At 48.8% G+C, this 13,362-nt stretch overlaps 1 protein-coding gene across 2 annotated transcripts in view; it reads left to right on the forward strand.

Moving 5' to 3' along the window:
• Positions 1 to 13,362, forward strand: part of FAM107A (family with sequence similarity 107 member A) — a 52,729-nt gene that overhangs the window by 26,555 nt on the left and 12,812 nt on the right. Inside the window, exon 2 of one of the 2 annotated variants that reach the window (XM_025456382.3) lies at positions 3,431 to 3,494. In XM_025456382.3, coding sequence (XP_025312167.1) covers positions 3,431 to 3,494 — 64 coding nt within the window. Of the gene's footprint in view, positions 1 to 3,430; positions 3,495 to 6,190; positions 6,414 to 13,362 lie in introns of those variants that run through there. The other variant, XM_025456383.3, reaches the window with a different exon arrangement.

Consider the following 13,362-nt stretch of genomic DNA (forward strand, 5'->3'; position numbering starts at 1 on the left):
GTAGCTTGGTTCATGCATCCTGTGAAGAAGACTAAAATGGATATGTGATGGGTCGGTCCATAGCCTTGACACTTCTCAAATACAGGCATCAGCCTCCAGGGGAAGCAGCAGAGTAAAGTGGAGAAGAATCTTTGTGGGATAGGCTCATTGTGGGATAGGCTCATTGAAGGTCACCAAGGACCAACCCCCAAAAACTTTCTCAATAATCGGGGCATGAAAAAGAGGCAGGTGGTGGCCACAGTAAGGTCAGGAGAAATGCAAATGCAAACACACTGGGTTGTGCTCAGCCCCAGTTGGGTATGTTGTACCATACACAATAGTATTTCCTCTGGAAATTGTGTGTGTTAACTTTCACTAACCAAAATTATAACTAAGCCAGCATCTTCCGATCCCAAAAGTGCGTGAGCAAATGATAACTGACGTATTTGCGAGCAAAGTCTTTGGAAAAGACTATCAAATACCAGTAATGCGTCAGCAAATTCAATTCAGCTTTGCCTTTGCAAGGGGTTGTGTGCACGTGCAGTGTTGTTTTGTTCACCAAACTCCAGTCATTGAAGAGAGAGAGGAATCTGCCTCAATCAGTGAGGTCTTCCTGGACACAGGATGGCCTGATTTTTCCAACAAGTCTTTCTTGCAAAGGGGGTTGGTGAGTGTGCAAGGAACAATTCTTTGAACTCTGGCTCTGGGAGCAGCTCCTTATGAAATTCTGGCTTTGTAATGCTAATCTTGCCCCAGCCCCACTTCCCAAGTCTGTAGGGAGACGTGAGAAGAAGCTCAGATCCCCTTCAAGCCCTCTGGAGCAGGTCCTTTTTCTATGCCCGGAAATTTTCTTACAGGGATGAAGTTACTTGTCTTCTTAATCCCTTTGTCAAAAACCACAAAAGAGGCTTGGCCAAATCCCAAACACCCGCCCTTTCTACATCCTCTCTGAGTGACAAAGTTCAAAATGGGAGCACCCTAGGGAAATGTCAGCACCCCAGGCCCTTCTATGTACCTGAATAATCCCTGGGCAGACAGCACGGATCCTCCTTCCATTCTGGCCATGGCTTACTCTCTCTGGAACTGCCTGCCTTCCCCATATAGCTCAGAGCTCCCTGTGTGGGTGCAAGCACTCGTTCCCTAATTCACTACATTCCTTCTTTCAACAAATCATTACGGGAGATCCGAGCCATGCCCAATTCTGGAGGAGGCCCTGGGGAGACAGCTGTGAACCCAGTCCTCCCCACGCAAGACTCATACAGTCTGACGGAGGAAATGGGACTCAAATAATTATAACTCAGTGGTGAAGAGTCATATAAGGGAAATCTGCGGTGCAGGAGCACACGATTGAGGGAGACCTCTTTGGGGAAGTGGCATTTTACCTGGGACTTAACTGATAAGCAGGAGAAGCCAGGCAGAGCTGGGGAATATGCATGGGTCCAGGGAACAGCTTGTGAAAAGCAGGAGGTGAGAAACAGCACAGCTTTCAGGAACCCAAGCAGAACTCTTAGTGGCTGGAGTGTGAGGCGTGAAGGAAGGTAGCCCTGTTTCCTGCTGACCTTCCCTGCGTCCCTTCCACTCCAGCCACCCTGGCAGCCTTGCACTTCCCTGAACCTTCTGGTACACTCAGCCTCAGGACCTTTGCTCTATTCCCTCTGTTTGCAACACTCTTGCCCAAAACATCTGTCTGGCTAGCTCCCCCACTCCCTACAAGTTTGTGTTCACATCTCACCTTCTCGATGAGATCCTCTAGGGAGCCACTAATTACCACATACTGCTCCCACTTACTCCCCTATACCTCTAATTTCCCTCTTTTCCATAGTACCTGTCATCCTTTTGACATACTATCTAGTTTATTTATTCATTATGCTTATTGTCTAGCTCCCCCCACGAGTGTGCCAGATCTGTAAGGTCAGGGACCTTTGTCTGTTTTCTTCACTAAGGCATCACAAGCCCTTGAACATTTGAAGGAGGAAACAGATGGTATTTAAGAGAGTGGCAGGCAAGGTTTGGATGGTGGAGTCCTTAAAGGCCAGGGGAAGACATGTGAGTTTGACTCCAAGTACAAAGGAAAGGCACCAAAGGGTTTTCAGTTGAGCAGCAGCAGAGTCTGAGTTACATTTTAAAAGCTTGCTCTTGGAGACATCCAGGCATAGGAGAGTGGTGCCTGGGCTAGGGTTGGGGCATTGGAAGAAATGACTGGATGGATGGAGAAGATGCCAGGAAGTGGACTCATCATGCCTTGGTGACTGAGGACTGTGGGCCTGTGGGAAGACAAGGCAAAGCAGACCTCCAGGCTCCTGTCTGAGCCACAGGGCCAGAATGGAGTCACTTGACAAGATGGGGGGACAGTGGAGGAACAGGTTAGGGGCTGGAGTGATCAATAGTTCTGTTTGGGCCATGGTGAGTAGGGCTGTTTAGACTTTCAAGTGGACACGTCAAGTAGCCTGTTGGCTAAAGTTTAGGCTTGGAGCGAAAGTCTAGATTGGAAATAGGCATTTGGGGATCATTGGCTTAGAGTTGTTTTTAAAGTCATGAGAGTGTAGAGAGAGAAGAGAAGATGTCTAAGACCTGACCTTGAAGACCAAACCCAGGAACCTTCTGAGTTGGCCCTTGAAGGATGAGGAGTTTGCCAGGAAGGTAAGGTGAAGGTACTCTGGGTAGAAGCACGGATAAGACCTCAGCATAAAAGAATGTGGATCTCAGTATTCTTTGAAACTGTCAAGGTTGGGACGCCTGGGTGGCTCAGCGGTTGAGCGTCTGCCTTTGGCCCAGGGCATGATCCTGGAATTCCAGGATCGAGTCCCATATCGGGCTCCCTGCATGGAGTCTGCTTCTCCCTCTGCCTCTCTCCCTCTCTCTGTGTGTGTCTCTCATGAATAAATAAATAAAATTAAAAAAAAAAAAAAAGAAACTGTCAAGGTCATCAAAAACAAAGAAAATCTGAAAAACTATTACAGTCCAGAGGAGCCCAAGGAGACCTAACAACTAAATGTAACCTGGTATCTTGGATGGGATCCTGGAATAGGAAATGGACATTAGGTAAAAACTAAGGAAATATGAATAAGGTATGGTCTTTGGTTAGTAATAACGTGTCAATATTAGCTCTTTAATTATAACATATGTGCCATACCTGTACATCTACACACATATAAGATACTAACAGAAAAACTGGATAAAGAGTATAAGGAACTCTCTGTACTATCTTCTCAATTTTTCTCTAAATCTAAAACTGTTCTAAAAAGGTTTATTTTTTTAAAAAAGCATGTCTCATGAATGGCCCCCCAACTTGCACATTCCAAGGACTATAGTAATTTGTTTCTCTGGAGAGGACTTTGACCTGGATCAGTCCCTCCTGTGGGAACTTGGAGACACTATGAATATTTCTTCGCTCCTCTCTTGCCAACGAACAAAGGATCCTCACCTCCACCTACTTTCTTTCTGTTCACAGAAAGAATACTCTCCTCAGGCTATATTTCATAATGAAAATGAGAAGCAGAGACTAAATGGCTCAGGTAAGTCAGACTCACCTAGAATTCCTCAGGGGTGTGACCAGAGTTAATCCTTTTTGAATGCTCTGTAAAAGCATATTTCTTAGTCACAATTTTCCTGAACCCCCCCACCTTGTTCAATAGCTAGCTTTGTTTCGCCCCTGCAAAAAAGCTTTGGCATCATCTGAGTTCCAATTTCAGCTCCATTACTAACTAGTTATGTGACTGTGGGCAAGTTACTTGAAACTTATCTCTAAAAGGGGTTATAACCAGGGGCATCTGGGTGGCTCAGTGGTTGAGCATCTGCCTTTGATTCAGGTTGTGATCCCAGGGTCCTGGGATCAAGTCCCACATCGGGCTCCCCATAGGGAGCCTGCTTCTCCCTCTGCCTATGTCCCTGCCTCTCTATGTCTCTCATGAATAAATAAAATCTTTTTTAAAAGTTAAATAAAAAATAAAAGGGGCATAACCATACTTGATCAAAGAGTAGATTAAGTGAGATGAATAATAAATTGTATATAATTTCATCCTCTAAAGAATGGATCTAAAATAGTCAATGCCAAATGTCTGTAATCGTGCCTGGCACTCATGGTGGTTGGCTGTTGATGAGATATATGTCAGTCTGACCAATCAGTGATGTCCCCAAAGATCAAAGTGTGTCACTTGGGTCCTTGGGACCCTGGGTGGTGACTGAAGAGCAGAGAAGTACAGGAAGCAGAAGCTGGGCCTGGGAAGTGGCAAAGGAAAGCTAGAGAGGATTTGGCTGGCATTTGGCCTGGGGGCACCAAGGCTGGAGAGGACGCAGAGGTGCAGGGAGACAGTACTGTGTGGCTGAGGCTCCAACAGCCAGCTCAAGATTCCCTGGCCCACACAGGCTCAGCCTTGAACAGAGGCCATCCAGTACCCTGGACAGCTCTGGGGGTCTATAGATTTCAGGGACACTAGTTTTGTGGGTAGAGACTGGATTGAGTTTTGGTTCCTCCAACTACCTGTGTGAGCATGAGCAAGCCACCTCACCTCCCTGAGTCTCAATGACTTCATCTCTCAACTGGAGATAATACTTCCCCTTCAGTGCTTTTGTGAAGAGTAAGTGAGATAACAGAGGGACAGTAGAGTGGTCCATGTCTGAAGTCAGAACCTGAGTTTGTGTCCCCACTCCACACTGTGTGATCCCAGATAAACTGCTGAACCTCTCAGAGCCTCAGTTTCCTCATCTGCAAAATTGGAAGACTAATAGACACTAATTCATAGGGTCCTGAAGATGAAAGAGGACATTAGTTTTTATATTAGAAGAAACTTAGCATGGCATCAGACAGCAGAGTAGATAATCAAAATTATCAGTTTCTTATATCTCGCAAATCTGCCGGATTGACTTTGCTCCTCCATCCTTAGACTCTTTTGGCTGGTCCTCTCATCTGGCTATTAAAGGGATTGTACAAATTGGGAGACATCAATCTTTTTTTTTTTAATAGTTTTAAATCTGTAGCTTTTTCTTTTTTTAAGATTTTATTTATTTATTCATGAGAGACACAGAGAGAGAGAGAGAGGCAGAGACACAAGCAGAGGGAGAAGCAGGCTCCATGCCGGAAGCCCGACATGGGACTCGATCCTGGGTCTCCAGGATCCCTGGGCTACAGGCAGTGCTAAACCTCTGAGCCACCTGGGCTGCTGGGGAGACATCAATCTTGTGGAGTCTCACCACAACTGTCCTCCTACAGTAACACCTCCCTACAGTGCCACTCCCCAGGACACTTTTTTAAATAACAATATATAGTGTTTGTTCTGTGCTAGCCGCTGTTCTAAGATTATATATAATACATATAATCATATATATGTAAAATCATATAATCATTATATATATACATATATATAAATAAAAATATAATGAACATATAGGGTGGCTCAGTGGTTGAGCATCTGCCTTTGGCTCAGGTCATGGTCCCCAGGTTCTAGGATCAAGTCCTGCTTGGGTCTCCCCACATGGAGCCTGCTTCTCCCTCTGCCCATGTCTCTGCCTCTCTGTGTGTCTTTCATGAATAAAAATATATATATACTTTTAAAAAAAGTGTATGGGGATCCCTGGGTGGCGCAGCGGTTTGGCGCCTGCCTTTGGCCCGGGGCGCGATCCTGGAGACTCGGGATCGAATCCCACTTGGGGCTCCCGGTGCATGAAGCCTGCTTCTCCCTCTGCCTGTGTCTCTGCCTCTCTCTCTCTCTCTCTCTCTCTGTGACTATCATAAATAAAATGTTTAAAAAGTATATGTAAAATGTGTATATATATATTCATAAATATAAATATGTACACACACATATATAAAATCAGTTGCCCTCATAACCCTGTGAGATAAGTACTGTGGTAATTCCCATTTTACAGATGAAAAGACTGTGGCTCTGTGAGGTTAGGTAATTAAATCGCGGGGTCACATCCCTATTAACTGGTGGCCCTGGGGCGCGATGCCAGGGATGCCGCTCCAGAATCCCACACCTGCTCGTAGCATTCAAGGAAGCCAGTGGCCAGGGAAATGGAGAAGAGTGGGGAGTGGTGGGTGGGAGACCAAGGCTAAAAACCAGGACATCGGGCTCTCCCTGGGCCCCGGAGGAGTCCTGCCCCTGCCCCTGCCCCTGCCCCTGCCCCTGCCTGCGCCCTCCCGGCTGCGCGCAGAGCACCCCTGCCCGCGCCCTGCCCGCGGTCCCCCCTCCCGGCCCAGCTCAGCTCCAGCTCAGCTCCAGCTCAGCTCCAGCGCGGTGGTAACTCGATCCGCAGCTGGGTTCGGGCCTCGATTGGCGTCACCCCGCGGAGGCGCCGGCCCCGCAGGACTCTCCTCCGGCCGCAGTGCGGGCTCCGCAGGCGGGCGCGCGGGCGCATGGCGCAGAGGCTGGGCGAGCGGACTCGGGGCCCCGCCGAGGCCTCGGGTCTCTACCGGGCCGTGCTGCTCCGGTCCGGTAAGTGAGGCCAAGTCCCGGCCCGCACCCCGTGGAGAGCGTGGAGAGGGCAGCGCGGGCTCCCTGCGCCCTGCGCCCAGCCCGCCGGGCACCTCGGTCCTCCTTCATTGCTCTGCTTTCCTCCCTTCCTTCATTCTTTTAAACTACCTTTTCCTTTCATTCCTTCTTTCCCTCCTACATTCTTTTTGGGGGGGACCCACCCTTATATTGCTTTATTCCAGGGTGCAAGTGCGCGCCCCCCCCCCCCAACACACACACATAGGCACCCACTCGGTGTCCTAACTATGAAAGCCCTGCAGGTTCCATCCCCTGGCGGGGTCTGAAGCCCACGAAGGCGCTTGTAAGGAGGGTGGGAAACGGGTAACCCTGCGGGGCCGGAGCGCAGTGGGGCAGGGGGGGATGGCCCGCCTGGGGTTGCATCAGCAGCCGGGAGGCGGGAGAGCGAGCTGCAGGGAGAGAGCTATCCATGCGCAGGTAAAGAGAAAAAGATTTAGAAGGAAACACACAATGCTTAATTTTCAAGGGTGAGAGTTGGATAACACTGTTTTTTTTTTTTGTTTTTTTTCTCCCTTCTCTGTCTTTTTGTTTACTTATTTGCGGTAAGCTCTTACCACTTTTCTGCTCTGGACAATGAGATTTTTTTTTTTTTTAACTTGGAAAACGAGACAAACATGGTCTTTAGTCGGTGTAAAAATAATTTGGAATACCAGAGATGTAGAAAGAAGAAAAGGAATGCCCGCAGTAAGCATTTGGGGAGTTTCCCCTCCAGACTTTATGCTTGGAAAGAGAAGTTTGGGGAAGGTGAAACTCTGCCTCTGGCCAGCGTGGACCCTGCCAGTCGGGGTGCTACGGGATTAGAAAGTGTCACAGGGGACTCGGGCTCACCTGGGCTCATTATCTGCCAGCCTGCCAGCCTGCCGCGGGCAAGGAGCCCACCTGACCCAGTGGTCCAGCCTGCAGAGGGGAGTCACTGTCTGCACATCTGCCCCAGGGGTGCCTGCCCTGCCAACCCTCCCCCCGACCCCCAGCCACTCCCCACCTCCACCAGCACGACCTCAGGACCTCAGTTCTGAGACTACCTCTGGACTTAGTCTGGCTCTGCCCTGGGGAGATCCCCATGCAGGGCTACTGCTTTGGAACATTGAAACAACTGTTCTCTTAAGTCCAAAAGCGAGAACTGGCCAAGACTTGAGGATTGCCGGCGCCTTCCTGGGGGAGGGTCTTGAATCTGGCTGCGCTGGGGCAGGCAGAAAGGGAGCAGCTCCATAATTAGATGAATCCGATTTCAAATCCCAGCTCCAGTGATTTCCCACAAGGCAATCCTCCTAAGTGTTCCCACCCAGTTCCTATCTTCTCACAAAGGTGGGGGGGGGGGGGTGGTATCTAATCTGAAGACCCTGTGTTCCCTCTAACCTGGAGCTGCAGCCATGAGCCTCATTCAAAAGGCAACATTTTTTATTTTTCACTGGCAACCTATTCAGAATAGCAGACAGATCAGAGTCTTTCCAGGGGCCACATGCTGTACCACTAAGAGCTACAAGCCAGGGAGGGAGCAAGGAGTTTGGGGCCCCCAAATGTCCCCTCTGGGAACATTTACTTTGTGCTAGGCACTGCTTGCTCATTCAGTCTCAAGAACCCTACAAGGTCACTGCTGAGCTTGCTTGCCCAGGCTCCTGCTAAGACAATGCTTCTATCCCACAATGAGGTAGAAAACACATGCAGACTAAGGCCCATCTATGCCAAAGTCTGCACATCTCCTGAAGCTAGTAATAATAATGGCAAATAATATTGATCACTTATTGCCACTCACTTTGCCAAATGCTGTACATCTGTCATCTCATCAATGTAATTCATTTATTCCTTCAACTAGTATTTATTAATCACTATTATGCACTACCCCATGCGAGGCATGTGGATGTACTCATAACAGATATGTCCCCTCTCAAGGAGGGAAGTAGTATTAACCCTTATTTTACACATGAGAATATTTAGGCTGGGAAGATAACATGACTTGTCTAAAGTCACACATCCCATCAGGGGTAGAGCTGAGTTTTAAATCCAGGGCCTCTAGAAGCACTAGTCTGCTTGTCTCACACATGGAAAGCAAGAAGAGTCAGGGATCCAACTGGTCCATTTAGTGAAGAGGCAAGAGCCCTCCTCCTTTAGAAGCTTCCAAGGATGGGGTTATGGAGTCAAACCCAAGATGGTAGCCATCCATCTTCATTTACAGTATTCTCAAGTCATGTACAAAGTAAGACAATACTTCTAGAAAATTTTTCATCAAAAATTATTTTTAAATATCTTTTTAATATTAAAGTATTGTATGTTCACCGTGAATATTTTGGGAAATCGAGAATAAAGAAGGGGAAGCCTTACCCACAATCCCACTAACCATAAGCAACTGCTGGTAACATTGGGGGTGTCTCCTATCCATAGTCTTTGCTGTTCAGAGCTTGTATGTGTGATTGTGTTTGTTTTACATCACTGAGGCTGTATCAACTCTAATCTTTAATCGCACTTTTTTCACGTGGAGGAAAATTTATATTGCTTTGAAATGGGTTATCAAAATAACATCTACCACTCTGGAGCCCACACTCTGTGACAGGTAATGTGAAAGGCATCCCTTTGTGCTGTGTCTCTTTTCTTCCTCAAAAGAATGTCTGCCCCATATCAGAATGAGGAAATGAGGACTTGAAGGTCACCTAGCCGTCCACCAGTAGAGCGAGGAATGGTATCTCCATTGACACCACAGTCCACGCTCTTAACCACTGAGCTGGAAGGGTGGGTCACCTTTGGGAATAACTCACACTTGGCCATACCTGGTAAGCTACGCAGCGCTGTTGTAAAGGCCCACCTGAGGTTCGCACCCTCATCCTACCTGGAGCTCAGGTCGGTTCGGCAGGGAGGGAGGCATCTCTCGGCAGCAGGGACAGAGGAACAGCACTCCAGGTGCCTGTAGACATCAGTAACTGTGCTTCTCCCCTGTAGCCAGAGGGACAGCCATCACCTCCGTCCCTGCCTGCCAGGCACAGTTGCCAGATAAAATTTGAAGGACACCCAGTTAAACTTGAACCTCAAATACACCCACAAAATATTTTAGTGTAAGTATAGCCCAACTACTGTATGGATATGCTTATACTAAAAACTCATTGTTGCTTATCTGAAATTCAAATTAAACTCAGCCTGTACATTTTTATTTGCTACATCTGCCAATCCCATTGCCAGCAATCATGGCAGTTTGATTCGCTTGACAAGCTCTGGTCTGCCCAGGTTCCTCATTCTCTTTCCCTACACACACACACACACACACACACACACACACTCCCCTCCCTATCCCTAGCTCCACTGTCCCTCTTTCACCTGGCTACTGGCTACGAGTGAGTTAAAATGTGCTGGGGATGGGGGGCAGCCCAGGGCCCCTCTGCAACTAAGAGACGAAATTCACCATGCCCAACCGCAGCTGAGTGGAGAGCCAGCTTTCTGAAACAAAACTTAGTTCTTCCCCACTCCCCACTGGTACTTTCCTGTTTGCACACTTGAAATCCCTCCACCGGGCAAATTCTTCCCGGTTCAAATTTGTTGTAAAGGCAACTCTCATTCCTTTTATAATCTCTCCACAGATCCCATGACAAGTTTTTCTGCCAATACAGTTTCTCCCCCCACCCATGTCCTTTCAACTGAGCATGTTGGGGGTGGGGAGGAGGTTGGATCCTGAGGTTGTTTTGTGGGTGGCTTCTCAGAAACCTCATTGAGGCCTTGAAAAAGGACCCTGGAGATTTAGACTGAGTACAGGGCCGAGGAGGAAGTTTTGAGTTGCCATGGGAACTTCTTGTCTGATGTTTGTGCACCCAGATAAGCTGCTCTAGGCGCCTGTGAGCTTGGAGAAAGGGTAGCAAAAATGAAAGGAAAGATATTTTTGGAGGTTGTTTTGTTTTGTTTTTAATGCAAACTGCAGCCCCAGCCCACTACAGATGCAGGAAAATCCCCCAGCTCCCACTCCTGACTGCCTCTCCGGGTCTTCACTAACCCCCCCTCCTTTGGGCTCCTCTAAATTCCCAGGAAAAACAGACTTCAAAGTGACGAGAAGGAAGTGTGGGAGGGGTGTGCTCTACCTCTGGGTTCCCCCATAGTTCTTCTGGGGCTGAGCAAAAAATCTGATCTCCCACCCCTGGCATTCCAGAGTCCTTCCTTTAGGGAATGGGAAGGCCTCCTGGGAAAGCTCCACTGCCCAAGGCAGGAGGCAGCAACTAGGTTTGAATTTGGCCATAACCTGGAGTAAACTCCTGAAAGGCTCATTTTGCCCAGAAGGCCTCTTTTTTCCAATATGCAAAATGGACATGACTGAACCAGATGTGAATCATAACTATCATCGGTTAGAAAAGGTTGCTATTTCTCATATTTTTAATCTTTATTGTTTTCCAAGAGCAAAAAACGATGTATGCCTGGTTTTGTTTTGCTTTTAAACCACAAACATTACAGAAATATTGTGACTAAGGAGAAAGGCCTGTAATTTTATGCTGTAAAATAGTGGTTCTCAAAATCCCAGATACAAACAAATCTCCAGGGGGCTGTGCTAAAAATCCAGATTTGTGGGCCCCTCCCCCTCATAAATTCTAATACAGTAATCCAGAGCACGGCCCATTGTAATTCCATCTTAACACTTATTTAACAAATGATGGCTAGTAATGACATTTAAGATACATTGATCTAAAACTGACCACTTTTAACAGTCCAGTGTATAGACCTCCAGATTGGTCCTCTATCAACTGTAAGTACTAACTTTTGTATCTTGAAAAAAAAGGGAGGGGAGGAATCACATTATATGTGATTTTGCAGTTTGATTTTTCACCAGACATGTACCAGACCAGACATCTTTTTAGGTGAATAAATAGACACACTATCGACCTGGATCCCATTATGGGGTATAGTTTTATTTCTTACTGATGAGGTATGGCTTGGAAGATGTTAACTATTGATCTCATAAACAGTCACACACACAGCAAGATGGTACTATAACAAGCACAGGCGTGTCAATGTCTTTGGTATCTACAAGTCAACAATCATATTGAGCACCTTGGTACTGGGACAGGATACTGAGATAAAGTGAGGCCCCAGCCCTCAGCCTGACAGCCTGGTGGGTGAGCTTGATGAGTGTGTACACAGGTTGGGCTGTGAGAAGAGCTTTAATGGAAGAGGTATAAGGATTCCCAACTGCCTGGGGAACATGGCGCCCAACCTTGGGTGGATGCCTGCCCAACTCTCTTAGGCTCTCCATTGCTCTGGGCTGCTATCAGAGTCCTCCAATAAAGAAAATACAAAGTGGAAATGAAGGTCATTACTGGCATGGGGACTGAGTCTGCTCCTCTGGAGTAAGCGGGATTAGGGGGTTCTGTCTTCTGCGGGTGGCATACAGAAGCTGTCAGTTCCCCAGGATCCCTCCTATTCCCCCACTGCCACAGGGCACCCGGACTGGTTCAGATAAGCCACTGTGCGCCCTGGGAAATGCCCAGAAGAGCCATTTGCACAGCAAGACAATATACGGCAACAAAGAGAAGCTTGACGGGAATTTAGTGGCAGTCTTCCACCACTAGAATTTAGTGAAATTAAGCCACAGCAGGACAGGAAGCCTGGGGAGGATACTATTCAAAGGACTTCAAGAGAAGCAGAATTTAGGAAGAAGGAATGAAAAGGAACACCTGTTGTTTCTAGAAAATTGTTTGATACCCAAGAACTTATGACCCCCTAAGTTTAAGTGGTTCCAGAATGGCCAGCTTGGTCAAGGCTCCAAGGCCATGCACAACTTGTCCCTTGCCTCCCTGATCAGGTCCCACACCCCACCTCCCCCTCATGCCAGCACTCCGGCCCCGCTGGCCTTCTTCCACCGTATCAAACTCACTCCGACCCTGGGGCCTTTCCACCTGGCTCTTCCCACTCCCTGGAATGCTCTCATATGGGAACATGTTGCTGATTCCTTCTTACCACCCAGGCCTCCCTCAAAGGTCACCACCCGGGCATCCACCCTTCCTGAGTCGGCCCCTCCCTTCTCCTCCCCTGTTCTTACTTTAGTCCTGCATTCATCAGAGGTCCAAGTCTCTGGTTTGTCTCCTTATTTTTTGTCTGACTACCCCACGCCCACCCCCGGGAATGTCAGTTACCCGAGCCCAAACCTATCCTTTACACCATAGCTCCAGCTCTTGGAACAGTGCCAGGAACGCAGTAGGTACTCAACAAATGTCACGTAAGATAACACGGGCCGAAGAGGGCGCACGTTGCCCTTTTAATGCCCCTGTTCAGGGTTGATACACGTCCTGGGCTTCATGGCCTTCGAGGCAGCCACACCCTTCACCGGGTCGGTGGGAAGAGAAACCCGTTTAAGCGGCAGGTGCCAGCTTCCTGGCTAGAGGATTAAGGAGGATGATCAAACCAGAAAACCTGCCCAAACGTTCGCGTGAACACCGGTTCTGAACTGCGGAGAACGCTCCCAGCACCGGGGAGCACCAGGCACCAGGCGGTCTTCGGCGTCCACAGGTGTCCCAGACGCCAGGACCCTCGGTCACACGCTGAGCCGGGGTCTGTGGAGCGCCAGGCGCCGCGTCCTCGCTGGGCCCTGTCCCAGCCGGTTCGCTTGTCCCCGAAGGAAACGTCCTGGCTGCTGAGCGCGGCCCCCTGCCTTCACTAACCCTGTGTCACTCTCTTATCCCGCGACCACCTGACAAACCCGGGGATGAAGGCGCAGGGGCGCTGGGCTGCTGCCCGGGCTGGCGGGGAGCCCGGCTGGGCTGACTCGGGGACCCAGAGGGCCCGGAGCCCGTCAGCTTCCCGCTTCCTCACCCTCTCAATGATGCCACTCATTCAAGGTTGAGGGTACAGAATGACAGGGTGTCTGGGGGGCCTGGCCGTGTGGCTCGGGCCCCTCCCGCTGGCGGCCAGGCTCCCTGGGCGGGCAGGT

Source organism: Canis lupus, chromosome 20, assembly GCF_003254725.2.
Source record: "Canis lupus dingo isolate Sandy chromosome 20, ASM325472v2, whole genome shotgun sequence".
Taxonomy (NCBI): Eukaryota; Metazoa; Chordata; class Mammalia; order Carnivora; family Canidae; genus Canis; species Canis lupus.